Source organism: Pelodiscus sinensis, chromosome 18 (assembly GCF_052426305.1).
Source record: "Pelodiscus sinensis isolate ZL-2025 chromosome 18, ASM5242630v1, whole genome shotgun sequence".
In the NCBI taxonomy this organism is placed as follows: Eukaryota; Metazoa; Chordata; order Testudines; family Trionychidae; genus Pelodiscus; species Pelodiscus sinensis.
The window spans coordinates 990,837-1,017,038 of NC_143069.1; the positions used below are offsets into that span (position 1 = coordinate 990,837).

General features: G+C 69.8%; 1 protein-coding gene across 12 annotated transcripts in view; it reads right to left on the reverse strand.

The window, feature by feature from the left end:
- The window catches only part of RYR1 (ryanodine receptor 1), a 154,298-nt gene extending 131,052 nt beyond the window's left edge, over window positions 1-23,246 (reverse strand). For 5 of the 12 annotated variants that reach the window (XM_089769843.1, XM_089769838.1, XM_089769834.1 and 2 more), the window contains exons 1-11: window positions 23,114-23,246; window positions 14,626-14,745; window positions 14,416-14,520; window positions 13,185-13,205; window positions 6,035-6,109; window positions 4,980-5,058; window positions 3,962-4,074; window positions 3,223-3,316; window positions 2,918-3,014; window positions 1,357-1,431; window positions 586-742 (exon numbers count right to left, since the gene is read on the reverse strand). In XM_089769843.1, the coding sequence (XP_089625969.1) occupies window positions 586-742; window positions 1,357-1,431; window positions 2,918-3,014; window positions 3,223-3,316; window positions 3,962-4,074; window positions 4,980-5,058; window positions 6,035-6,109; window positions 13,185-13,205; window positions 14,416-14,520; window positions 14,626-14,745; window positions 23,114-23,161 (984 nt within the window). In that variant the 5' untranslated portion in view covers window positions 23,162-23,246. The remainder of the gene's footprint in view (window positions 1-585; window positions 743-1,356; window positions 1,432-2,917; window positions 3,015-3,222; window positions 3,317-3,961; window positions 4,075-4,979; window positions 5,059-6,034; window positions 6,110-13,184; window positions 13,206-14,415; window positions 14,521-14,625; window positions 14,746-23,113) is intronic. The other 7 variants (XM_089769841.1, XM_089769840.1, XM_089769839.1 and 4 more) reach the window with 3 other exon arrangements.
- Between the last annotated feature and the right edge of the window lie 2,956 nt (window positions 23,247-26,202).

Consider the following 26,202-nt stretch of genomic DNA (forward strand, 5'->3'; position numbering starts at 1 on the left):
GGGGCGGGGCCGAGGGTGAGGGAGGGCTGATGGGGGCGGGGCCGAGGGCGAGGGAGGGCTGATGGGGCGGGGCTGAGGGCGAGGGAGGGCTGATGGGGTGGGGCTGAGGGCAGGGGGGTGGGTTTGCAGGGTGGGGAATGCAGGGGGCGGGGCCAAGGGCGGGAGAGGGCTGATGGGGGCGGGGCCGAGGGCGGGAGAGGGCTGATGGGGGCGGGGCCGAGGGCGAGGGAGGGCTGATGGGGCGGGGCCGAGGGCGGGAGAGGGCTGATGGGGCGGGGCCGAGGGCGGGAGAGGGCTGATGGGGGCGGGGCCGAGGGCGGGAGAGGGCTGATGGGGGCGGGGCCGAGGGCGGGAGAGGGCTGATGGGGGCGGGGCCGAGGGCGGGAGAGGGCTGATGGGGGCGGGGCCGAGGGCGAGGGAGGGCTGATGGGGCGGGGCCGAGGGCGAGGGAGAGGGCTGATGGGGCGGGGCCGAGGGCGAGGGAGAGGGCTGATGGGGCGGGGCCGAAGGCGAGGGAGGGCTGATGGGGCGGGGCCAAGCCCAGGAGAGGGGGGCGGGGGGGGCCGTCCCGCTCACGGCTCTCACCTTGGAGGCGCGGAAGCAGAAGGCCGTGGCCTTGGTGTCGGCTTTCTCAGCGTCCACCACGAGCAGCCCCCGGTCCTCGGCCAGCGCCAGGTAGCGCCCGGTGGTGACGTGCCGCACCCGGAACAGCTGCCCCCAGCGCATGTAGCTCCCGCTCCAGCTGCGAGAGACCCGCCCCCGGCCATGGAATCGCCCGTCCGTACAGCCCCCCCGGTCCGTACAGCCCCCCCAGTCCGTACAGCCCCCCCAGTCCGTACAGCCCCCCCGGTCCGTACAGCCCCCCCCGGCCGTAGAGCCCCCCCCCGTCCGTACAGCCCCCCCGGTCCGTAGAGCCCCCCCGGCCGTGAGCCCCCCCGGTCCGTACAGCCCCCCCGGTCCGTACAGCCCCCCCGGTCCGTACAGCCCCCCCAGTCCGTACAGCCCCCCCGGCCATAGAGCCCCCCCCGGCCGTAGAGCCCCCCCCCCCCGGCCGTACAGCCCCCCCGGCCGTAGAGCCCCCCGGCCATACGGTGCCGCCCAGTCCGTACACTCTGGTCCCTACAGTCCCCCCCATGGGCCGTACACGCCCCCCCGGCTGTACAGTTCCCCCCGCTCTGGTCCCTGCAGTCCATACGGTCTGGATGTGACCACGTGGGGCTCTGTGGGGGCCCCCAGCCTCCCCTGGTCCGTACGGTGCCCCGGCCATACAGCCCCCGCCCCACACCTGCCCCAGCGACACCAGCGTCCCAGGCAGACGCCCCTTTCCCGGCAGGGCAGGGCGGCGCCGCGACTCACCTGATGCGCAGCGGCTCCAGCCTCCAGAGCGAGCGTGCGTGGGTGCACACGGCCCCGCCCTCGTAGTTCACCAACCTGCCAACGCGAGAGGGGGGCACTGGGGGGAGGCCGGGCAGCCCCCCCCCGTCTGCGGAGCCCAGCCCAGAACAGGCACCAGGGCCCCCCCCAGGCCGGACGCTGCACAGACCCCCCCCCAAACCGAGATCGGGGTCCCACCGGGCCGGGCGCTGCCCAGAACCCCCCCCAGACCAAGATCGGGGTCCCACCGGGCCGGGCGCCGCACAGACCCCCCCAGACCGAGACCGGGGTCCCACCGGGCCGGGCGCCGCACAGACCCCCCCAGACCAAGATCGGGGTCCCACCGGGCCGGGCGCTGCCCAGAACCCCCCCCAGACCAAGATCGGGCCCCCCCCGGGCCGGGCGCTGCCCAGACCCCCCCCCCAGACCAAGATCGGGCCCCCCCCAGGCCGGACGCTGCACAGACCCCCCCCCAAACCGAGATCGGGGTCCCACCGGGCCGGGCGCTGCCCAGAACCCCCCCCAGACCGAGATCGGGCCCCCCCAGGGCCGGGCGCTGCCCAGACCCCCCCAGACCGAGATCGGGCCCCCCCCGGGCCGGGTGCTGCCCAGACCCCCCCCAGACCAAGATCGGGGTCCCACCGGGCCGGGTGCTGCCCAGACCCCCACCCCAGACCAAGATTGGGGTTCCACCGGGCCTGGCGCTGCCCAGACCCCCCCCAGACCAAGATCGGGGTCCCACCGGGCCGGGCGCCGCACAGACCCCCCCAGACCGAGACCGGGGTCCCACCGGGCCGGGCGCTGCACAGACCCCCCCCAGACCGAGATCGGGCCCCCCCCGGGCCGGGCGCCGCACAGACCCCCCCAGACCGAGATCGGGCCCCCCCCGGGCCGGGCGCTGCCCAGACCCCCCCAGACCGAGATCGGGCCCCCCCCGGGCCGGGTGCTGCCCAGACCCCCCCCCCCAGACCAAGATCGGGGTCCCACCGGGCCGGGTGCTGCCCAGACCCCCCCCAGACCAAGATCGGGGTCCCACCAGGCCGGGTGCTGCCCAGACCCCCCCAGACCGAGATCGGGGTCCCACCGGGCCGGGTGCTGCCCAGACCCCCCCCAGACCAAGATCGGGGTCCCACCGGGCCGGGTGCTGCCCAGACCCCCCCAGACCGAGATCGGGGTCCCACCGGGCCGGGCGCTGCACAGACCCCCCCAGACCGAGATCAGGCCCCCCCCGGGCGGGGCGCCGCACAGACCCCCCCCAGACCGAGATCGGGGTCCCACCGGGCCGGGCGCTGCCCAGACCCCCCCCCAGACCGAGATCGGGCCCCCCCCGGGCCGGGCGCCGCACAGACCCCCCCAGACCGAGATCAGCCCCCCCCCCCCCCCCGGGCTGGGCGCTGTGCAGAGCCAGGAGAACCCCAGCGTCCGGCCCCCTGTCCAGCACTGCCCCTCCCTCAGTCACATGACCCCCCCCCCCGTCAGGCCACATGCGGCGCTGGCAGCGGGTTCGAGCCCCCGGGTGGGCGTCGCATCGCCGGGGCCGCACCTGCGCTCCTCCTCGCCCTGCTCGCTGGAGGGGATGGTGAGGCACTCGTCCATGTGCCCGTGGAACAGACGCATCACGTGGCCGCCTGTCACGGACCCTGGCCAAGGAGACACCCGCAGTGTCAGTGGGGGGGGCAGTGACACCGGGAGCCCAGGAATCCTGGTTCCCGGCCCTGCCCCCCCCGACCCACGGCCCCCCAGAGCCAGGGGCCCCCCCTCCCCTCTCGCCTGGCAGGGGGCAGGCAGGGGCCTCTGCCCAGGGCTGGTGATGGGGGGATCCCGGGAGTGGTGGGGGGGGGCGCTGACCTTCCTCGCAGCCTGAGCAGATGGGGTTCATGTTCCAGAGAGTCTGCATGAAGGAGGCGTCAGCCTGCAGGTCCCCGCTGGCCGTGGAGAGGTGCTGGTGGGAGAGCGAGACGGGGGGTCAGCCGAGGGGCCGGGGGACACTTTGCAACACCTGCACCCGTGCGAACCCAGGAGTCCGGGCCCAGAACCGCCTGGGCTATGGGAGGGAGCCGCTGCCCAGACAGTCAGGCCGTTTGCCTCAGGGCCAGCAGACACGTGCGCGTTCACTCACACGTGCGACCTCACACTCACACGCACACGCGACCTCACACTCACATGCACACGCGACCTCACACGCACTCGCGTGCGACTTCACACTCACACGCACACGCGACCTCACACTCACACGCGTGCGACCTCACACTCACACGCACACGCGACCTCACACTCACTCGCGTGCGACCTCACACTCACACGCACACGCGACCTCACACTCACTCGCGTGCGACTTCACACTCACACGCACACGCGACCTCACACTCACACGCGTGCGACCTCACATTCACACGCACACGTGACCTCACACGCACACGCGTGCGACCTCACATTCACACGCACACGCGACCTCACACGCGTGCGACCTCACACCGGCTTGCACAGGCATGCAGCCACGGACATCCACACCGACACTGGGGCTTGCACGCGTGCAAAGGCACAGTCCCAGGCACGCCCCCACCCTCGTGGGCACAGCCCCACTCACCAGGTAGCGCTCCGAGGAGACGCTGACTAGGATGAGGTCGTCCCCCACTCGAACCTTCTCGCCCTCCGACCGCTGCTTGGAGGCGGGGTGGATGGTCCACCAGCAGGCTTCCCCTGGGCACAGACAGGGCTGGGTGCAGCGGCAGCCGGCGCAGGGCCCCTCGCCCGCCGCACCCCTGGGAGCACGGGGACACCGTGCCCTGGAGCCCCAGCTGCCGGGGTGCGAACTGGGCTGCACCCAGTGTGGGACTCACTGTACCGGGGCCGCCCCAGGGCTCACCCCACGGGGGCGCACGGGCAGCCCCTCTCCTCCTCCGGCTCTTTACTTTGAGCCCAGTCCCATGTGCCTCAGTTTCCCCGGCAGCAGTGTCCATGCAGCACCATGCACAAGAGAATCCCAACCCATGGGTGGAGCTCCCAGGTGCTACCGTAATACACTGCACTAAGAGCCATGAGAAGGGCCCGGCGCGATGGGGACTGTGGCTGGCTCTTGGGCACTACCGTAACACACCTAATAGCCAGACACATGCACAGAGCCTAGCGCAGTGGGTCCTGCCCGGAGGCTGGGCTCCTGGGGCTACCGTAAGACACCTAATAGCCAGACACAAGTACAGAGCCTAGCATGGTGGATCCTGCCCGGAGGCTGGGCTCCTGGGGCTACCATAAGACACCTAATAGCCAGACACAAGTACAGAGCCTAGCATGGTGGATCCTGCCCGGAGGCTGGGCTCCTGGGGCTACCGTAAGACACCTAATAGCCAGACACAAGTACAGAGCCTAGCATGGTGGATCCTGCCCGGAGGCTGGGCTCCTGGGGCTACCATAAGACACCTAATAGCCAGACACAAGTACAGAGCCTAGCGCAGTGGGTCCTGCCCGGAGGCTGGGCTTCTGGGGCTACCGTAAGACACCTAATAGCCAGACACAAGTACAGAGCCTAGCACAGTGGGTCCTGCCCGGAGGCTGGGCTCCTGGGGCTACCGTAACACCCCCAAACAACCACCTCCACATTCTAGTACCTGAGGCGTCCTCCTGCAGGCCCACGTCGAAGGCCAGTTTGTCCGTCAGGGAGCGGGAGGTGGTCAGGCAGCTCAGGTACTGTCCGGGCAGGAGGCGGGAGGGTTACTAGGGCGCGGAGCTGGCAGGGAGGGGGCTGAGATGGGGGGCAGAGCTCCTGGGTTCCATCCCCAGCTGTGATAGGGGGTGTCGGAGCGGAGGATTTTCTTGCAGGTTCGCAGGAATACGGCACGTGCCTCAGTTTCCCCGCATGTGTAATGAGTGGGTGGGAGGGGTCCAGGCATGACCTCACCTGGATAGGGACCCAGGCCTGGATGCCGGGGGGGCCTGGCCCAGCTTGGCAGCAGCCGGTTCTGGCCAGCGGGCTGAGGGCAGCCAGACCCGGTGACCCGAGCAGGGGGCGCACAGGCTGGGGCAGAGGATGGGGGGCAAAGAAGGGACCATGGGGGCTCGGCTGTTGAATACCCCCCCCCCCCGTTTGCAGTGCGGAGTCTGCAGGCGGCAGCTGGGGGAGGACGCCTGGGGGGCCCAGGGCGGAGCCAGCGAACCCCAGAAGGTGCCGCAGGGGCTGTCCGGAGCCAGGAGACTCAGCCCGGCCCCCGACTGTCCCTGGCCTTGGCCGGGCGTCCCAGGGCTGGGCAGCAGCTGGTTAATCCGGCTGCCGGCCCGTGTCTGCCATTCGCTCCTGGCTGCTCCGGGGCGGCCCGGCCCCGTGGGGACACAGGCTGTGGGGGTTTCCTGGCGCAGGACCCGGAGGGCAAAGGGCAGCCGGACTCTGCCAGGGACACTGGAGGGAAGGGCCTGGGGGCTGTGTCAACACGGCGCCTCCAGGGCTTCTCCGGCACAGAGCCGCAGCCCCAGCAAACAGCCCCGCGCCACCGTGGCCTGCGCCTGCGCCGGGGGGGGGCTGCAGGAGGGAGCAGTGCCTGCAGTGCTGCCCAGGGAAAGCAGCGATGCCATGAGAGATACCCAGGGGACCCCCCCAGCCTCCCTCTCCACTGTAGATTGCCTTCAGGCCTGTGCCCCTCACCCTGGCCTCCCGCCCCGCCTCACTCACCATGCCGCTGTGGGAGTGGCGCAGCAGGATGGCATGGCCGTAGAGCAGGGTCCGGTGCCCGCCGCCCTGCGAAGACTGGGGCAAGCAGACAAGAGGAGGTCGCTGTCAGGGCGGGCCGAGGCCGGGGGAGACTTGCAGCCGGGGGAGCTGCAGGCCAAGCTTCCTGGAGCGGCACCGAGACCTGGCAAACTCAGCCCCCTACGACCGACTCACCGCTGCCCGGCCTGGGGGCCCTGGGTTCCACCGTCCCGGAGCCGCGTGGCACCCGCCCAGACGGAGCCCGGAGCCCGAGCCCGGCCGACCCCTGTGGCATCCAGTCCTTCTCTCGCCGCAGGCCCGGGGGCGCTGCCCCCCAGGTGGAAAGGCCCTGGAGGCCAGCGCACGGCAGGCCAGGGGCAGCTCATCGGGCGGGAGATGCCGGATGCCAAGCGAGATGCCCTCTGCCCTGAGCCCCCGGCCCGCACGCGGCTCCTGCCGGGCCTGGCTAGCAAGCGCTGGTGAGTCGGCCCCGGGGCCGGCTACCCGCGTGTCCATGGTCAGCGCCCCGCGGCGCACGGCACTCGAGAAATCGGCTCGTTGTGGGCAGGCCTCTTGTTATAGCGCATGGCCCCAGGGCGTGGGCCCCGTCACACGGGCCTTGTCGCATGGCGCCAGGGACCGGGTACGATCACAGGCGCTATCACATGCTTATTACGCAGGCACGTGGCCATATACGAGGACTGCTGCCCCTGATGCCCATGCTATAGCATGGGCCATATTGCTGTCCTGCAGGCCAGCTAATGCAGTCACTACCGCCTGGGCCGTATGGCTCTATATGGGCACTTCACGCAGGCCAGCTAATGCAGTCACTACCGCCTGGGCCGTATGGCTCTATATGGGCACTTCACGCAGGCCATCTAATGCAGTCACTACCGCCTGGGCCGTATGGCTGTATATGGGCACGTCACGCAGGCCAGCTAATGCAGTCACTACCGCCTGGGCCGTATGGCTGTATATGGGCACTTCACGCATGCCATCTAATGCAGTCAATACCGCCTGGGCCGTATGGCTGTATATGGGCACGTCACGCAGGCCATCTAATGCAGTCAATACCGCCTGGGCCGTATGGCTGTATATGGGCACGTCACGCAGGCCAGCTAATGCAGTCACTACCGCCTGGGCCGTATGGCTGTATATGGGCACGTCACGCAGGCCAGCTAATGCAGTCACTACCGCCTGGGCCGTATGGCTCTATATGGGCACTTCACGCAGGCCAGCTAATGCAGTCACTACCGCCTGGGCCGTATGGCTCTATATGGGCACGTCACGCAGGCCAGCTAATGCAGTCACTACCGCCTGGGCCGTATGGCTGTATATGGGCACGTCACGCAGGCCATCTAATGCAGTCACTACCGCCTGGGCCGTATGGCTGTATATGGGCACTTCACGCAGGCCAGCTAATGCAGTCACTACCGCCTGGGCCGTATGGCTGTATATGGGCACTTCACGCAGGCCATCTAATGCAGTCACTACCGCCTGGGCCGTATGGCTGTATATGGGCACTTCACGCAGGCCAGCTAATGCAGTCACTACCGCCTGGGCCGTATGGCTGTATATGGGCACGTCACGCAGGCCATCTAATGCAGTCACTACCGCCTGGGCCGTATGGCTGTATATGGGCACTTCACGCAGGCCATCTAATGCAGTCAATACCGCCTGGGCCGTATGGCTGTATATTGGCACGTCACGCAGGCCATCTAATGCAGTCACTACCGCCTGGGCCGTATGGCTGTATATTGGCACGTCACGCAGGCCAGCTAATGCAGTCACTACCGCCTGGGCCGTATGGCTGTATATTGGCACGTCACGCAGGCCATCTAATGCAGTCAATACCGCCTGGGCCGTATGGCTGTATATGGGCACGTCACGCAGGCCATCTAATGCAGTCAATACCGCCTGGGCCGTATGGCTGTATATGGGCACGTCACGCAGGCCATCTAATGCAGTCACTACCGCCTGGGCCGTATGGCTGTATATGGGCACGTCACGCAGGCCATCTAATGCAGTCACTACCGCCTGGGCCGTATGGCTGTATATGGGCACGTCACGCAGGCCATCTAATGCAGTCACTACCGCCTGGGCCGTATGGCTGTATATTGGCACGTCACGCAGGCCATCTAATGCAGTCACTACCGCCTGGGCCGTATGGCTGTATATGGGCACGTCACGCAGGCCATCTAATGCAGTCACTACCGCCTGGGCCGTATGGCTGTATATGGGCACGTCACGCAGGCCAGCTAATGCAGTCACTACCGCCTGGGCCGTATGGCTGTATATGGGCACTTCACGCAGGCCATCTAATGCAGTCACTACCGCCTGGGCCGTATGGCTGTATATTGGCACTTCACGCAGGCCATCTAATGCAGTCACTACCGCCTGGGCCGTATGGCTGTATATGGGCACGTCACGCAGGCCATCTAATGCAGTCACTACCGCCTGGGCCGTATGGCTGTATATTGGCACGTCACGCAGGCCAGCTAATGCAGTCACTACCGCCTGGGCCGTATGGCTGTATATGGGCACTTCACGCAGGCCATCTAATGCAGTCAATACCGCCTGGGCCGTATGGCTGTATATTGGCACGTCACGCAGGCCATCTAATGCAGTCAATACCGCCTGGGCCGTATGGCTGTATATGGGCACGTCACGCAGGCCATCTAATGCAGTCACTACCGCCTGGGCCGTATGGCTGTATATTGGCACGTCACGCAGGCCATCTAATGCAGTCACTACCGCCTGGGCCGTATGGCTGTATATGGGCACTTCACGCAGGCCATCTAATGCAGTCACTACCGCCTGGGCCGTATGGCTGTATATTGGCACGTCACGCAGGCCAGCTAATGCAGTCACTACCGCCTGGGCCGTATGGCTGTATATTGGCACGTCACGCAGGCCATCTAATGCAGTCAATACCGCCTGGGCCGTATGGCTGTATATGGGCACGTCACGCAGGCCATCTAATGCAGTCACTACCGCCTGGGCCGTATGGCTGTATATTGGCACGTCACGCAGGCCATCTAATGCAGTCAATATCGCCTGGGCCGTATGGCTGTATATGGGCACGTCATGCAGGCCAGCTAATGCAGTCACTACCGCCTGGGCCGTAGGGCTGTATATTGGCACTTCACGCAGGCCAGCTAATGCAGTCACTACCGCCTGGGCCGTATGGCTGTATATTGGCACTTCACGCAGGCCAGCTAATGCAGTCACTACCGCCTGGGCCGTATGGCTGTATATGGGCACTTCACGCAGGCCAGCTAATGCAGTCACTACCGCCTGGGCCGTAGGGCTGTATATTGGCACTTCACGCAGGCCAGCTAATGCAGTCACTACCGCCTGGGCCGTATGGCTGTATATTGGCCGTATGGCTGTATATTGGCATGTCACGCAGGCCAGCTAATGCAGTCACTACCGCCTGGGCCGTATGGCTGTATATTGGCACGTCATGCAGGCCAGCTAATGCAGTCACTACCGCCTGGGCCGTATGGCTGTATATTGGCACGTCACGCAGGCCATCTAATGCAGTCAATATCGCCTGGGCCGTATGGCTGTATATTGGCACGTCACGCAGGCCATCTAATGCAGTCAATATCGCCTGGGCCGTATGGCTGTATATTGGCACGTCACGCAGGCCATCTAATGCAGTCAATACTGCCTGGGCCGTATGGCTGTAACATGATCAGTGGCACATGGCCCTGGCATGCTCCTTATTTCACAGGTACTCTGGTAAGCTGCTGGTCCCTATTGTGGTATATGGTCATGGTAACACTAACACGAGCCCTGCCCCCTCCCACCATCTCAAGCCAGGGCTAGCGTGGAAGAGAGGCTCCCACAGACCCTGGTTCAGATACCTCCGCCCCCACATGCTGACTATGGGGCAGACAAGCCGCACTGCCCCAGCCCACCCCAGCCCTGCCCGGGCCCCACACCGGGGCGTTTAGGAATCATGCGCTGAAGGGAGGGATGGTGGAGGAGGATCAGTAGCACAGCTGGGAAGAGGGGGCTGGTGCAGAAGAGGAATGGGGAGGTGGAGTGAGGGATCGGAGGGAGTTGGGGGTGGGGCTGCAAGGAAGGAAGGGGATTCGTGAGGGATGCGCTGGGGTTTCCACCTTGTCTGAGTCGGGTAAAAGGGGGATCACAGAGGCTCCTTTGTCCCCCCCCCCAACTCCACCCAGGAATCCCAAGGCCCAAACCTGGCCACTGAGCTCCATGGTGGGCGAGGGCCCCCTCGCCCGATGCAGCCAGCTCTGGGGTGGGGCACAGGGGCTGTGTATACAGGAACACCTCGCCTGGCCTTTGAATGCACCCAGCTCTGGGGTGGAGCGTGGGGGCTGTAACAGGGACCCCTCACCCGGCACTGGGATGCAGCCAGTTCTGAGGTGGGGCACAGGGACTGTGTATAGGGACCCCTTGTCCAGCGCTGGGATGCAGCCAGTTCTGAGGTGGGGCACAGGGACTGTGTATAGGGACCCCTTGTCCAGCGCTGGGATGCAGCCAGCTCTGGGGTGGGGCACAGGGACTGTGTATATAGGGACCCCTCGTCCGGCGCTGGGATGCAGCCAGCTCTGGGGTGGGGCACAGGGACTGTGTATATAGGGACCCCTCGTCCGGTGCTGGGATGCAGCCAGCTCTGGGGTGGGGCACAGGGACTGTGTATATAGGGACCCCTCGTCCAGCGCTGGGATGCAGCCAGCTCTGGGGTGGGGCACAGGGACTGTGTATATAGGGACCCCTCGTCCGGTGCTGGGATGCAGCCAGCTCTGGGGTGGGGCACAGGGACTGTGTATATAGGGACCCCTCGTCCGGTGCTGGGATGCAGCCAGCTCTGGGGTGGGGCACAGGGACTGTGTATAGGGACCCCTTGTCCAGTGCTGGGATGCAGCCAGCTCTGGGGTGGGGCACAGGGACTGTGTATATAGGGACCCCTCGTCCGGCGCTGGGATGCAGCCAGCTCTGGGGTGGGGCACAGGGACTGTGTATATAGGGACCCCTCGTCCGGTGCTGGGATGCAGCCAGCTCTGGGGTGGGGCACAGGGACTGTGTATATAGGGACCCCTCGTCCGGTGCTGGGATGCAGCCAGCTCTGGGGTGGGGCACAGGGACTGTGTATATAGGGACCCCCCGTCCGGTGCTGGGATGCAGCCAGCTCTGGGGTGGGGCACAGGGACTGTGTATATAGGGACCCCTCGTCCGGCGCTGGGATGCAGCCAGCTCTGGGGTGGGGCACAGGGACTGTGTATATAGGGACCCCTCGTCCAGCGCTGGGATGCAGCCAGCTCTGGGGTGGGGCACAGGGACTGTGTATATAGGGACCCCCCGTCCGGTGCTGGGATGCAGCCAGCTCTGGGGTGGGGCACAGGGACTGTGTATATAGGGACCCCTCGTCCGGCGCTGGGATGCAGCCAGCTCTGGGGTGGGGCACAGGGACTGTGTATATAGGGACCCCTCGTCCAGCGCTGGGATGCAGCCAGCTCTGGGGTGGGGCACAGGGACTGTGTATATAGGGACCCCTCGTCCGGCGCTGGGATGCAGCCAGCTCTGGGGTGGGGCACAGGGACTGTGTATATAGGGACCCCCCGTCCGGCGCTGGGATGCAGCCAGCTCTGGGGTGGGGCACAGGGACTGTGTATATAGGGACCCCTCGTCCGGCGCTGGGATGCAGCCAGCTCTGGGGTGGGGCACAGGGACTGTGTATATAGGGACCCCTCGTCCGGTGCTGGGATGCAGCCAGCTCTGGGGTGGGGCACAGGGACTGTGTATATAGGGACCCCTCGTCCGGCGCTGGGATGCAGCCAGCTCTGGGGTGGGGCACAGGGACTGTGTATATAGGGACCCCTCGTCCAGCGCTGGGATGCAGCCAGCTCTGGGGTGGGGCACAGGGACTGTGTATATAGGGACCCCCCGTCCGGTGCTGGGATGCAGCCAGCTCTGGGGTGGGGCACAGGGACTGTGTATATAGGGACCCCTCGTCCGGCGCTGGGATGCAGCCAGCTCTGGGGTGGGGCACAGGGACTGTGTATATAGGGACCCCCCGTCCGGTGCTGGGATGCAGCCAGCTCTGGGGTGGGGCACAGGGACTGTGTATATAGGGACCCCTCGTCCGGCGCTGGGATGCAGCCAGCTCTGGGGTGGGGCACAGGGACTGTGTATATAGGGACCCCTCGTCCAGCGCTGGGATGCAGCCAGCTCTGGGGTGGGGCACAGGGACTGTGTATATAGGGACCCCTCGTCCGGCGCTGGGATGCAGCCAGCTCTGGGGTGGGGCACAGGGACTGTGTATATAGGGACCCCTCGTCCGGCGCTGGGATGCAGCCAGCTCTGGGGTGGGGCACAGGGACTGTGTATATAGGGACCCCTCGTCCGGCGCTGGGATGCAGCCAGCTCTGGGGTGGGGCACAGGGACTGTGTATATAGGGACCCCCGTCCGGTGCTGGGATGCAGCCAGCTCTGGGGTGGGGCACAGGGACTGTGTATATAGGGACCCCTCGTCCAGCGCTGGGATGCAGCCAGCTCTGGGGTGGGGCACAGGGACTGTGTATATAGGGACCCCCCGTCCAGCGCTGGGATGCAGCCAGCTCTGGGGTGGGGCACAGGGACTGTGTATATAGGGACCCCCCGTCCGGCGCTGGGATGCAGCCAGCTCTGGGGTGGGGCACAGGGACTGTGTATATAGGGACCCCTCGTCCGGCGCTGGGATGCAGCCAGCTCTGGGGTGGGGCACAGGGACTGTGTATATAGGGACCCCTCGTCCAGCGCTGGGATGCAGCCAGCTCTGGGGTGGGGCACAGGGACTGTGTATATAGGGACCCCCCGTCCGGTGCTGGGATGCAGCCAGCTCTGGGGTGGGGATGGGGGCGTTTATGCAGGGGCCCGGCGCCGGGCATTAGTGTCTCCAGAAGGATGGAGACAGGACTCCTGGCCACCCCCTCTCAGCCGAGGCCCTCAGGCAACCCCCCCCCCAGTGGGAACGGCCCTTGGGGGGCTCCGGCAAGGCAGCGGGGTCCCTTGTGACCTCCAGCTCCAAGGGGGCGCTGCTGGGGGAGCAGGTGGGAACCCCAGCGATGCCGCAGGAGAGGGGAGTGGGGGTCACTGCAGCGAGACTGGCACGTACCCACTTGTCCAAGTCGACACCCTAGAGCGTTGGCAGAGGGGTGGAGAAGCCCAGGAGAGAGAAAGGGAGAAGAGAAGAGATGAACCAATCGCCTGCCGGGGGGCAGGGCCCCCATCCAGGGCACTGCAGCCCCCCGCAAGCCTCTCCAGAGCAAAGGCCCAGGGCGGCCCCGGGCACAGGGCGGCGCAGCCCAACGTGCTTCCTGGGCCAGGCCTTTTCCTCCCAACTCCCCGTCAACCTGGGGAACTCCCTGCCACAAGACGCTCCTGCGCTGCAGCCCAGCCTGAGGGCCAAGGAGAGGGGGTCCGGAGGAGCTGGGCCTGTTCCTGGGGGATCTGGAGGGGCCAGCCCAGGGGGCAGGGGGCTGAGCCCTCCTGCAAGAGCAGCTGGTGACGGGACACCGGGCTATATGGGCTCCGGCTCGTTCTACCCGACCCCCGAGACTCACCTCACAGCCCCCTCCCCCGCCCCCCAGACCACCCGCCGCCGCCCCCCAGCATCCGCTGGAAGCCCAGCGAGCCCAGGGCCCACGAACAGAGCCATGGGACAGGACAGGGCCCCTTCCTCCCCCAGCTTGGCCCCTCCCCCAGCATGACCGCCCCCCCCCGTATAGCCCCTCTCCCGGCTTGGCCCTACCCTGGCACACACCCCTGGCACGGCCCTCCCCGGCACACCCCCCCCACAGCCCCTCCCCTGGCACCCCCCCACACAGCCCCTCCCCCGGCTCAGCCCTACCCTGGCACACACCACGGGCACGGCCCTCCCCAGCACACCCCCCCCACAGCCCCTCCCCGGCACCCCCCCACCCCCCCACAGCCCCTCCCCGGCACACCCCCCCACAGCCCCTCCCCTGGCACGCCCCTCCCCTGGCACGCCCCCCAGCCCCTCCCCACAGCCCCTCCCCTGGCACGCCCCTCCCCTGGCACGCCCCTCCCCGGCACCCCCCCAGCCCCTCCCCTCTGGCACGCCCCTCCCCTGGCACGCCCCCCACGGCCCCTCCCCAGCACACCCCCCACAGCCCCTCCCCTGGCACGCCCCTCCCCTGGCACGCCCCCCACCCCCCCCCACAGCCCCTCCCCTGGCACGCCCCTCCCCTGGCACGCCCCCCCACAGCCCCTCCCCAGCACGCCCCTCCCCTGGCACGCCCCCCCAAAGCCCCTCCCCTGGCACGCCCCTCCCCGGCACACCCCCCCACAGCCCCTCCCCAGCACACCCCTCCCCCTGCGCTCACCTCGCTGCCCACCTCCACGGTGTTGGCCAGCATCTCCTGCAGGGCGCGGACGGAGAGGGACTGCTCCAGCACAAAGCAGCAGATGGCCAGGTCTGGGGGCACATTCTGTGGGGGGAGGGGAGGAGATGAGAGGGCGGCCGGCGAGGCGTGTGGCATGGCCCCCGCACTGCAGCGGCCCGAGGGGGATTCGCCGGCCGGCGGGGGGCTCACCTGGGCGTTGGAGGTGGACTCCAGGAAGCAGAGGCGGTTGCCGAAGCCTTCGGCCGCCAGACACAGCTTGAGCTGCTCCTTGAGGATGGTGGCGGAGCACTGCAGGGCGACCTCGTCCTCCTGCGGAGCGGAAGGGCTCAGGGATCCTGGGTTCTGCCCGGTGCCCCCAGCACCAGCCCCACGGAGCCCCCGGCCCGGAGCCGTTCGCTTGCCCCGGTCCCAGCCCCCCAGCACGGCTGCCCCCCCCTTCGCCAAGGCAGGCTCAGGGCTGAGTGCCCACGGGGGCCCCCCACGCCGACCCCGCGCTCATCCCCAGGGCAGGGGCACCACTAACGCCCCCCCAGCCTGTGCGGACCCCCCTTCCAGGGCTCCCGTCCCCCTGGCCCCAGTGCACCGGGCCGGCAGCCAGCCCCCCACGCGGCCACTTCTGAGGCGGGGCGCGGAGAGGGATCCAGCCGCTGCTGCGGGGGGGGGGGGGGCAGGTGCCGGAGATTCGGGACAGGAGGGGAAGGGACACAGCCCCTGCGGGCAGAGCAGCCGACGACACGGCACGTGGAGGGCCGGGGGGCAGCCCCCCACCCTCGGCACTGGGGGCAGAGCTCAGGGCCCCGCCAGCGCCCGGGGGCTCTCACGACGGCCAGGTGGACGGCGCTCCGCCCCCAGAGCTCAGCCTGGCCCCCTCGGCCCCCCCGCCCTGCGTGGCCAGCTCCGGTTACAGGGCCGGGGAATTCGCCCGCTCAGCACACGCTGCACCCCAACCCTGCCGGCCCCGCCCAGCCTAGGGGGAGGAGTAAAGCCCCTCGTTCCTGCCTGCCCAGCCCCCCGTGACGGCCCCAGGACTCCGTCACCTACAGACCCCCCAGCAGCGCTGTCCCCGGGCCTCTGGGGTCTCGGGGTGTCATTACAGCACCACCTGGAGCCCTGGTCGAAATCAGGCCCGTCGGCCAGCGCCCCCCAGACCCACCCGAGATCAGGGCCTGTCAGCCAGCGCCCCCAGACCCCCCGAGATCGGGGCCCGTCGGGCCGGCGCCCCCAGACCCCCCAAGATCGGTCCCGTCGGCCGGTGCCCCCCAGACACCCCAGCGCCCCCAGACCCCCCGAGATCAGGGCCTGTCAGCCAGCGCCCCCAGACCCCCCGAGATCAGGGCCTGTCAGCCAGCGCCCCCAGACCCCCCGAGATCAGGGCCCGTCGGGCGGCGCCCCCAGACCCCCCGAGATCAGGGCCTGTCAGCCAGCGCCCCCAGACACCCCGAGATCAGGGCCCGTCGGCCAGCGCCCCCCAGACCCACCCGAGATCAGGGCCTGTCAGCCAGCGCCCCCAGACACCCCGAGATCAGGGCCCGTCGGGCCGGCGCCCCCAGACCCCCCGAGATCGGTCCCGTCGGCCGGTGCCCCCCAGACCCCCCGAGATCGGGGCCCGTCGGGCCGGCGCCCCCAGACCCCCCGAGATCGGGGCCCGTCGGGCCGGGCGCCCCCCAGACCCCCCCGAGATCAGGGCCCGTCGGCCAGCGCCCCCCAGACCCCCCGCCCCCAGCGCCCCCCAGACCCCCCTGAGATCAGGGGCCCGTCGGGCCAGGCGCCCCCAGACCCCCCCAGCGCCCCCCAGACCCCCTGAGATCAGGGCCCGTCGGCCGGCGCCCCCCAGACCCCCCCCCGAGATCAGGGCCCGTCGGCCGGTGCCCCCCAGACCCCCCGAGATCAGGGCCCGTCGGCCGGCGCCCCCCAGACCCCCCCCCCGAGATCAGGGCCCGTCGGGCGCCCCCAGACCCCCCGAGATCGGTCCCGTCGGCCGGTGCCCCCCAGACCCCCCGAGATCAGGGCCCGTCGGCCGGCGCCCCCCAGACCCCCCCGAGATCAGGGCCCGTCGGGCGGCGCCCCCAGACCCCCCCGAGATCAGGGCCCGTCGGCCGGCGCCCCCCAGACCCCCCCGAGATCAGGGCCTGTCGGCCAGCGCCCCCAGACCCCCCCCCGAGATCAGGGCCTGTCGGCCAGCGCCCCCAGACCCCCCGAGATCGGGGCCCGTCGGGCCGGCGCCCCCCAGACCCCCCGAGATCAGGGCCCGTCGGCCAGCGCCCCCCAGACCCCCTGAGATCGGGCCCGTCGGGCCGGCGCCCCCCAGACCCTCCGAGATCGGGCCCGTCGGGCGGCGCCCCCAGACCCCCCGATATCAGGGCCCGTCGGCCAGCGCCCCCCAGACCCCCCCGAGATCAGGGCCCGTCGGCCAGCGCCCCCCAGACCCCCTGAGATCAGGGCCCATTGGCCAGCGCCCCCCAGACCCCCCGATATCAGGGCCCGTCGGGCCGGCGCCCCCCAGACCCCCCGAGATCAGGGCCCGTCGGCCGGTGCCCCCCAGACCCCCCGAGATCAGGGCCCGTCGGCCGGCGCCCCCCAGACCCCCCCCCGAGATCAGGGCCCGTCGGCCGGTGCCCCCCAGACCCCCCGAGATCAGGGCCCGTCGGCCGGCGCCCCCCAGACCCCCCCCCGAGATCAGGGCCCGTCGGGCGGCGCCCCCAGACCCCCCCGAGATCAGGGCCCGTCGGGCGGCGCCCCCAGACCCCCCGATATCAGGGCCCGTCGGCCGGTGCCCCCCAGACCCCCCGAGATCAGGGCCCGTTGGCCGGCGCCCCCCAGACCCCCCCCCGAGATCAGGGCCCGTCGGGCGGCGCCCCCAGACCCCCCGAGATCAGGGCCCGTTGGCCGGCGCCCCCCAGACCCCCCCGAGATCAGGGCCCGTCGGGCCGGCGCCCCCCAGACCCCCCGAGATCAGGGCCCGTCGGCCAGCGCCCCCCAGACCCCCCGAGATCAGGGCCCGTCGGGCCGGCGCCCCCCAGACCCCCCCGAGATCAGGGCCCGTCAGGCCGGCACCCCCCAGACCCCCCCGAGATCAGGGCCCGTCGGGCCGGCGCCCCCCAGACCCCCCGAGATCAGGGCCCGTCGGCCAGCGCCCCCCAGACCCCCCGAGATCAGGGCCCGTCGGGCCGGGCGCCCCCCAGACCCCCCGAGATCAGGGCCCGTCGGGCCGGCGCCCCCCAGACCCCCCCGAGATCAGGGCCCGTCGGGCCGGGCGCCCCCCAGACCCCCCCGAGATCAGGGCCCGTCGGGCCGGGCGCCCCCCAGACCCCCCGAGATCAGGGCCCGTCGGGCCGGGCGCCCCCCAGACCCCCCCGAGATCAGGGCCCGTTGGCCGGCGCCCCCCAGACCCCCCGAGATCAGGGCCCGTCGGGCGGCGCCCCCCAGACTAGGGGTCTTAGCGGTTGGTTCACTGAACAGTCGAGTATCCTCGTGAATTCTTATGGGGTTGCAGACTAGTCTCTAGTCCCCCCCCCCGCCCCCCCCCGCAGCCCTTGTCCGGGGGGGGGGGGGTCTGAGCTCCTAGAGCCGGGCTCCCAACAGGCTGGACATGCAGGGCCGCAGTGGGGTAGGGCTGGGGTGTGAGCCGGGCCGGAGCCCTGCTGGCCAGCCTGCTCCCAAATGAACTGGGGGGTCGTCTGCAGCCCAGCCCAGCCCCTGTGCGGAAGGGGGACGTTGGGGGCCCCGTGCCCGGGTGCAAGGGGGCAGTTCCAGCCCAGGACTGGAGCCTGGTGCCCCCGGCCTGCTCAGAGGACACGGCCGGCTCCGGCCAGACGCAGACGGGGGGGGACCCCGTCCGGCCCAGCGGGTCCCAGCCAGGGGGGGGACACTGGACGGGGGGGAGAAGAGGGGCCAGGCGACCTGGTTACCTGGGGAGAGACACTGGCGGGGGAGGGGCTGTTGCTGGGGTGCTGGGGGCTCTGCTGGGAGCCGGGGGCTGTTTGGGGGGCAGGGCAGGGCAGGCAGGACTCAGCCGGCTGCAGGGGAGGCTGACGTGGGGGCGGGGGGCCAGGCGACTGGCCTGAGGGATCCGTTGCTGTTCAAAGCTCCACAGCCCTCCTGTGGGCGCTGGCTGGGGCTCGCTCTGGGCTGGGGAGCAGGGGGGCGCTAGTCCCGCTGGGAGGGGGCCCTGGGGTCCAGAGGCAGGGGACCCTCGAGGGGCTCACGGCGGAGGCAGGCAGCTGGAGGCCCTGAGAGGCGGGGGGGCGGCCCCCCCAGGTCAGAGGGCCCCCGCGAGAGGGTCGCCGCATGGGAGTGGCCCCCGGGAAGGGGCTGCGGCACGGCAGAGGGGGGCCCGGCCAGGGAGCCGAGGGGCCGAGCGTGGGCACCCCTGTGAGCCGCGACACCTCCCCCCCCAGATCTGTGCAGCTCCGGCAGCCAGGGCAAGGCCGATCATCCCCATTTTACAGCTGGGGAAACTGAGGCCCCTCGGCAGGCGGGTGGCCCCCGCCGCGATGCGGGAGCCAGGGCAGAGCCCGGCTCCAGGCTGGCAGGACCAAGGGAACGGGCCAGGGAGCTGCCCGAAAACGCCTGGAAAAGACCCTCCCCCACCCACGGCGGAGACGCAGGCCGCTCAAAATAGGCTGCTGCCCTCCCCGGAGAGGAGCCGCTATTAGCAGCAGAGCCAAGCAATTACCCAGCCCCACCCCTCGTTAGCCTGGCCGGCCCCCTGGGAGGGGGAGGGGCCACGCCCCAAGGAGGGGGCCACCAGGCCCCTTTCCACAGGCAGGGCTGTGGGGGGGGGGGGAAAACGGGGCCTCCCCTCCCCCCCATCCCAGGACAGGGGCTTATTTTTGGAGCCTGCACCTGTCAGACACATGCCTGCAAATCCAGAGATGCACTTTGCTGCTGGCGCAGCCTGGGGGGGGGGGGAGGCTGGGGGGGGGAGTCTTCCATGGACACCCCCCCACATACAGTCCTGGCTCCCACCGCACCCGCTCCCCTCCCGGGCTGGGGAGAGAACCCAGGAGTCCTGGCTCCCAGCCCCCGCTCTAACCACTAGCCCCCACTCCCCTCCCAGGCTGGGGAGAGAACCCAGGAGTCCTGGCTCCCAGCCCCCGCTCTAACCACTAGCCCCCGCTCCCCTCCCGGGCTGGGGAGAGAACCCAGGAGTCCTGGCTCCCAGCCCCCGCTCTAACCACTAGCCCCCGCTCCCCTCCCGGGCTGGGGAGAGAACCCAGGAGTCCTGGCTCCCAGCCCCCGCTCTAACCACTAGCCCCCACTCCCCTCCCGGGCTGGGGAGGGAACCCAGGAGTCCTGGCTCCCAGCCCCCCCTCTAACCACTAGCCCCCGCTCCCCTGCAGGCTGCCCTCCGGCCGGGTGGCAGCGGCAGCCGGCGGGATATTTGGTTTCATGCACAAACTGGGAGGAAAATCCAGGCAGCAGCAGATTCCTGCTGTCCCGGCCGCCCCGCCCCGGGCGCTGAGCGAATTTAGGGCACGGCAGGGACGGGGGGCTGCTTGTGCCATGGGGGGAGGGGCAGCGGGGGCCCTTCCGTCTCCACGCTGCTCGGCCGAGCCTCAGTCAGCCACGACGTCGCCCCCCCCCCGAGGGCACACGGAGCAGGGGCCACTCGGGATCCTGCCCCACGCTGCACCCCCCCCACTCCGCATCCCGGCCCGTTTCCTTCACTGCATCTGTGCCGGGGGGGGGGTCTGCTCTGTCGCCCGGAGCCCCTGCGCTGAGACTCCCACGGACGCCCCCACACGCGCCTGGGCCCAGACACCAAGGCTCTTCCCAGGGGAGACACCTGGCTGGGGGCAGGGGCTGGGAGCCAGGCAGTGTCGGCTGGGGAACCATGAAGGGGACAGGCTGGGGGGAGCTGGGGTCCAGGGGCCCAGGGACCCGTCCCAGGGGGCTGAGGCTGCCTGGCCCCGACTCCTGTGGCCACCTCCCGTCTGTGCTGGGCTGGACCCGGAGGAGCAGTGACCCCCCCGTTGGACCGGTCGGCGGCACCTGCCCTGGCTGCTGCGGGGGTGCAGGGTCGGGGACCCAACGCGCCGTCACAGCATCCCCTCCCCACCGCACTGCATCTCAGCCTCACTCCCTGCACTGCATCCCCCCCACACCACATAGCACCCCCTCCCCACCGCACTGCATCTCAGCCTCACTCCCTGCACTGCATCCCCCCCACACCACATAGCACCCCCTCCCCACCGCACTGCATCTCAGCCTCACTCCCTGCACTGCATCCCCCCCACACCACATAGCACCCCCTCCCCACCGCACTGCATCTCAGCCTCACTCCCTGCACTGCATCCCCCCCACACCACATAGCACCCCCTCCCCACCGCACTGCATCTCAGCCTCACTCCCTGCACTGCATCCCCCCCACACCACATAGCACCCCCTCCCCACCGCACTGCATCTCAGCCTCACTCCCTGCACTGCATCCCCCCCACACCACATAGCACCCCCTCCCCACCGCACTGCATCTCAGCCTCACTCCCTGCACTGCATCCCCCCCACACCACATAGCACCCCCTCCCCACCGCACTGCATCTCAGCCTCACTCCCTGCACTGCATCCCCCCCACACCACATAGCACCCCCTCCCCACTGCACTGCATCTCAGCCTCACTCCCTGCACTGCATCCCCCCACACCACATAGCACCCCCTCCCCACTGCACTGCATCTCAGCCTCACTCCCTGCACTGCATCCCCTCCTTCACGACACTGCATCCCAGCTATACTACTTTCATGCATCCCAGGCCCAATCCTGTCACTGCATCCCCTCCCCCACCTCACTGCACAGCAGCTCCACTCCCTTCACTGCATCCTAGCCCTAGTCCCACACTGCAAGCCTTCTCACACTGCACAGCAGCTCCACTCCCTTCTCTGCATCCTAGCCCTAGTCCCACACTGCAAGCCTTCTCACACTGCATCCCAGTCCCACACCCCTCAGTGTCCCTCCCCCACCCCACTGCATTTCAAGAGAACCCATGTAGAAAACAGGAAAACTGGAGGGTGCACTGGTAATTCCCCCCCCCCCAGCATGGGTGAGCCTCACGCCTCTCCCCCTCCCTCCACAGCCCCCTGCCCTGACCCCAGGCCGCCTGGCTCCCTCCGGCCAGCCCCACCCCCGCCAGCCCCACCCCTCCCTCAGCCACACCCCCTCCCAAGCTCCGCCCTCACATGGGTCATTTCATTTTAGGTGCGTTCTTAATTGTGACCGTTCCCTCCCCTGAGCAACCCCTGTCCCTGCCCCATGGCGCAATGGGGGGCGGACCCACAGCCCAGGAGCTGAACTGCTCCCACCTCCAGACAGGCCCCAACGCACACCAGGGCTCCCTGACAGAACCCTGCCCCCCCCCCCCCCGGATTCCAGGCATCCCTCCGGTGTGGAAGGGAGCCAGCTGTCAGCCGGTTAAATAAAGCTCCGAAACCCGAGCGCTGGGGAGCCGGAGTCAGTGTTAACCCGGGCGGCTCTGGGCCCTCGCACACTCACCCTGCCTCGCACACTCACCCCTGCCTGACACCCCCTTTCTTGCACTAACAGAAGAGCCCAACACGCGGAGAAGTGAGCGGACGGGGACCACTGGGCGTTTGACAGTCGCACCCAGAGGGCCCCTCACGCCAGGCGCTGCCCAGTCCCAGCGCAAGGGCCCGTGTCTGCCCCATGGCTCTGCCTGGAGGGGGCCCAGGGGCTGGAAGGCCGCTGGGCGGGGGGGCCAAGCGGGTGATGGGCGGGAACCAGCTGCCAGTGACACCTGTTGGCAGCCGCCTGCTCTCTGGCTGCCCAGGCCGGGAGCGAGAGGAGCTGGGGCCGAGGTGACCCCGGCCTGGGGGGGGCCCCGCGCCCCCGCTCGCCTGGCACCGAAGTCACCGCGGTCGGCTGATTGCTCCGAGGGGCGGCACCAGTCGTGGGGGGAGGGGGGCAGGTTAGAACCCGGGGTTATCACAGCAACTCCCCCGTAGGTCCCCTCCCCCACCCCGCATCTGCGCCCTAAGCTCCCCCAGCCCCTCCCCCCAGGCACCCCCTGCCCAGTGTCAGCCCCCCCTCCGCCCGCAAGGTCCTGCCCTGCCCCCCATCTCCTCTAGCCAGTCTCCTTTCCTCCCCCACGGCTGTCCTGTCCCCCACCGCCACCCCACTGCCCACCCTCCCTGCCCCACTGCTCCCCCTTCACCCTCCCCCCCACTGCTGCCCCCTGCTCACTCCTCTCCCCCTCCCCTCCCCCTCCCCACTGCTCCCCCTTCACCCTAGTCCCTGCCCCACTGCTCCCCCTCCCCACTGCTCCTCCTTCACCCTCCCCCCTCCCCCCTGCTCCCCTTCACCCTAGTCCCTGCCCCACTGCTCCCCCTTCACCCTCCCCCCACCCCACTGCTCCCCCTTCACTCCTCCCCCTCCCCACTGCTCCCCCTCACCCTAGTCCCTGCCCCACTGCTCCCCCTTCCCCTCCCCCACCCTCCCCCTTCCCCCTCCCCCCTCCCCACTGCTCCCCCTTCACTCCTCCCCCCTCCCCACTGCTCCCCCTTCACCCTAGTCCCTGCCCCACTGCTCCCCCTTCACCCTCCCCCCTCCCCACTGCTCCCCCTCCACCCTCCCCACCTCCCCCTCCCCCCCCCCTCCCCACTGCTCCCCCTCCACCTTCCCCCCCCATCCCCAGCTCGCCCTCCCCACTGCCCCCGCCTCACTCACGGTCCGCAGGAACTGCACATCATCCTCCCCTTCTCCGCCCTCGGCCATGGCTGCGGAGCTGCGGGGCAGCGGGGCTCGGGCGGCCGCTCAGCTGGGCGCGCCGGGAGTGAGGGGCCGGGCCGGGCCGGGCTGGGCCGGCTGCAGCCCGGGGGGGGGGGCGAGCTCCGCCCCCCGCCGCCGCCGATTGGAGGGGAGCAGGGGGGCAAGGCTGAGAGAAGGGTGAATGGGGTCGGGGCGGGGGGAACGAGAGAACTGATGCGGGGGGGCCCCCGCCCTAGTGTAGCGTCGCCCCGGGTCCTCTCCTCGCGCTGCCGCGGGGCGGGACTCGCGGGTTCGAGTCTCAGCTCCCCCTCTGGCCTTCGGCCCAGTCCGGGCCCCCCGCCCCGGCCATGCCTGGGGACACAGGGCCGGGCTCACCCCGCTGGCCCCCAGATGCTTTGAGCCCAGCGAGACCCCGGGGGGACAGCGCCCTCCCCGGCCAGGGCGGTGGGGATGTGTCGAAGGGGGGAGGCGTGTGATTCCTGCTGTCCTGGAGGAAGGCGGGCGTGCCTCAGTTTCCCCGGGCACTGCCCTGCTGGGGACGGGAGTGCCGGGTGTGGCCCTGGGGGGGGGGGTGAGCAGGAGACGCCCTTTGCTCTGAGGAACCGGGCGGGGCTGCTTGCTGGGGGTGCGAGTCTCGCTGGCTTGGAGGGGAGGGGGCAGGTCTGGCTCCGGGCCCCTCCCCCCAGGCTGGGCTGCTGCTGGCCCCTGTGCTGCCCAGTCTGTGCCGCGCCAGGTCCCCGGGACCCAAGAGCCCCCTTGTGCCACTGCCTGCAGGGGGGCAGGGCCCAGGACTCCCCGCCCTTGGAGTGGGGATGAGAAGGGACAGCTGCCCCCCAGCCCTCCCCCCAGGCCAGCCCCCGGGGGCCATGTTACTGTCACTGGGATCCCTGCCCCTTGAGCACGGACACGGCTCTGCTGGCATGAAGGGGAGCCACTAGGCCGGGTAGGAATGTTCGTAGTTTTCTGTGTGTGCCTCAGTTTCCCTCTGTGGCACACCCCCACACCGCTGGCTGCAGGACATGGAGGGGCGCTCACGGCCTGGCCCAGGGGGCTGGAAGCCAAGGGTCTGACCCCAAGCAGAGAGGGTGACCCAAAGGGGGGGGGGCTGACACTGCAGGGGGCTGTCCAGCTGGGAAGGGAAGGTAACATGGGTGCAACTAGGCTGGGCGGAGGAGTGGGGCCCAGAATAACTGGCGCAGTTAAAACCCAGCCCCCCACCCTCTCTGCTCCACCAGGACCACAGCTGGGTGTGGGGCAGGTGTTCAAGGCCAAGGCCAAAGCAGAATTATCACACCCACACCAACACCCACGCCTTTTAATAGTTGGGGAAACTGAGGCACAGGATGCTGCCGCGGAGAAGGGCGTCTGTGCCAGGCTGGGGTGTGAGCTCTCGTCTGCCTGCAGCTCCAGCGCCCTTGGGGACTGGGACAGGAAAGTGAGCCGGGGTCTTTGCCTAGTGCCTCGGGGCTGGGCTCGGCCGGCCAGGGTAGGGGAGCTGAGCTGGCCGGCAGGGACCAAGCTTTGGGGGAAGAACACGTGCGCCCTGCTCCAAGCATGGGAGAAGTGGGGGTTGGGGTTGGGGTTCGGGGGGGCTGCATGCGGGGGCGCTCAGTGCCCGGATGTTACGCAGTCTGCACTGCTGGGGGTCAGAACCAGCCAACTGCAAACCGTGGGGCCGCCGGTGGGGAAAAGCTCCCCTCTCGGACGCGCCCTCCCCCCCCGAAAGCGAGGACGACCGGGCTGCCGAAAGAGCGCGGCTGCTCTTCCGAAAACCATTCCCCTGGACACAGCGGAGTTGTTCCGGGCTAGCTTCACCCCAGCAGGGGAGCCGGGGTGTCTGGTGCCCGGAGCACACGGCCGGCTCCGGCCCGACAGCAGACCAGGGGCTGCAGAGGGGGGACCCCGGCCACTGCCCAGCGAGGGGAGCGGAGGGGCCAGGCGACCTGGGGAGAGACACTGGCGGGGGGGCTGATGCTGGGGGCTCGGATCGGGACGTGGGGCAGAGCAGGAAGAACCCCCAGGCTGCAGGGGAGACTCTGGGCTGGAGAACAGGGCTGGGCTAGTCCTGCTGGGGGGGGCCCCCAAGAGAGGGTCACCGCATTGAAGGGGGCCCCCCGGGAAGGGGCTGTCTCAGTGGGGGGCTCCCGCCTGGGGATGGACGGGCCGAGCGTGGGCACAACCCAGGAGCCAGGTGCGCCGTGGGGGGGGGGTGTCTGCTCTGTACCCTGGTTCCCCTCTCCCCCTGCGCTGGGATGGGAGATTCTCACTGACCCTCCCAATGTGGATTAACCCAGACACCCCGGCTCAGCCTCCCAGGGAGAGAGACAAAGGGAGGAAGGTGGAGACCAGCACCTGGCTGGGGGGCAGGGCCTGGGGGGGAGGCAGGGGCTGTCTGAGAGGAGGCTAAGCTGGGGCCTAGGGGCGATGGGCCTACCCCAGGGGGCTGAGGCGTCCTGGCCCTGGCCCCATAGCCACATCCCGGCTGTGCTGGGCTGGACCCTGAGGGAACAATAAACCCCCCCCCCCGTTCTACGCCCGGCGGAGCCTGTTTGGCTGCTACGGGGGGTGCAGGGACGGGGACCCCGACGCGCCATCACCCCATGACAGGCGCCCTGGGGCCCTGCTCAGCCATGGGAACCTGCCCCACAGCCGGGCCCGCTGGGGGGGCGGGGTGGAAATGGGGGGGGCCTTGGCACTCGTCAGCAGCCCGGGCAATGGGCACCGGCTCAGCCAAGGACAAGGGGCGGCCGGCGCGTTCGGCTGCTTGGCAAGAGCTGGGTGACGCCGCAGATCAAACCCCCCCCCCGGGGAGCCCAGCCCACAGCACGGCAGGCCCTGCCCCCCCCGCCTGCCCCCCACCCCCCCCGGGGAGCCCAGCCCACAGCACGGCAGGCCCTGCCCCCCCCGCCTGCCCCCCGCCCCCCCCGGGGAGCCCAGCCCACAGCACGGCAGGCCCTGCCCCCCCCGCCTGCCCCCCGCCCCCCCCGGGGAGCCCAGCCCACAGCACGGCAGGCCCTGCCCCCCCCGCCTGCCCCCCACTCCCCCCG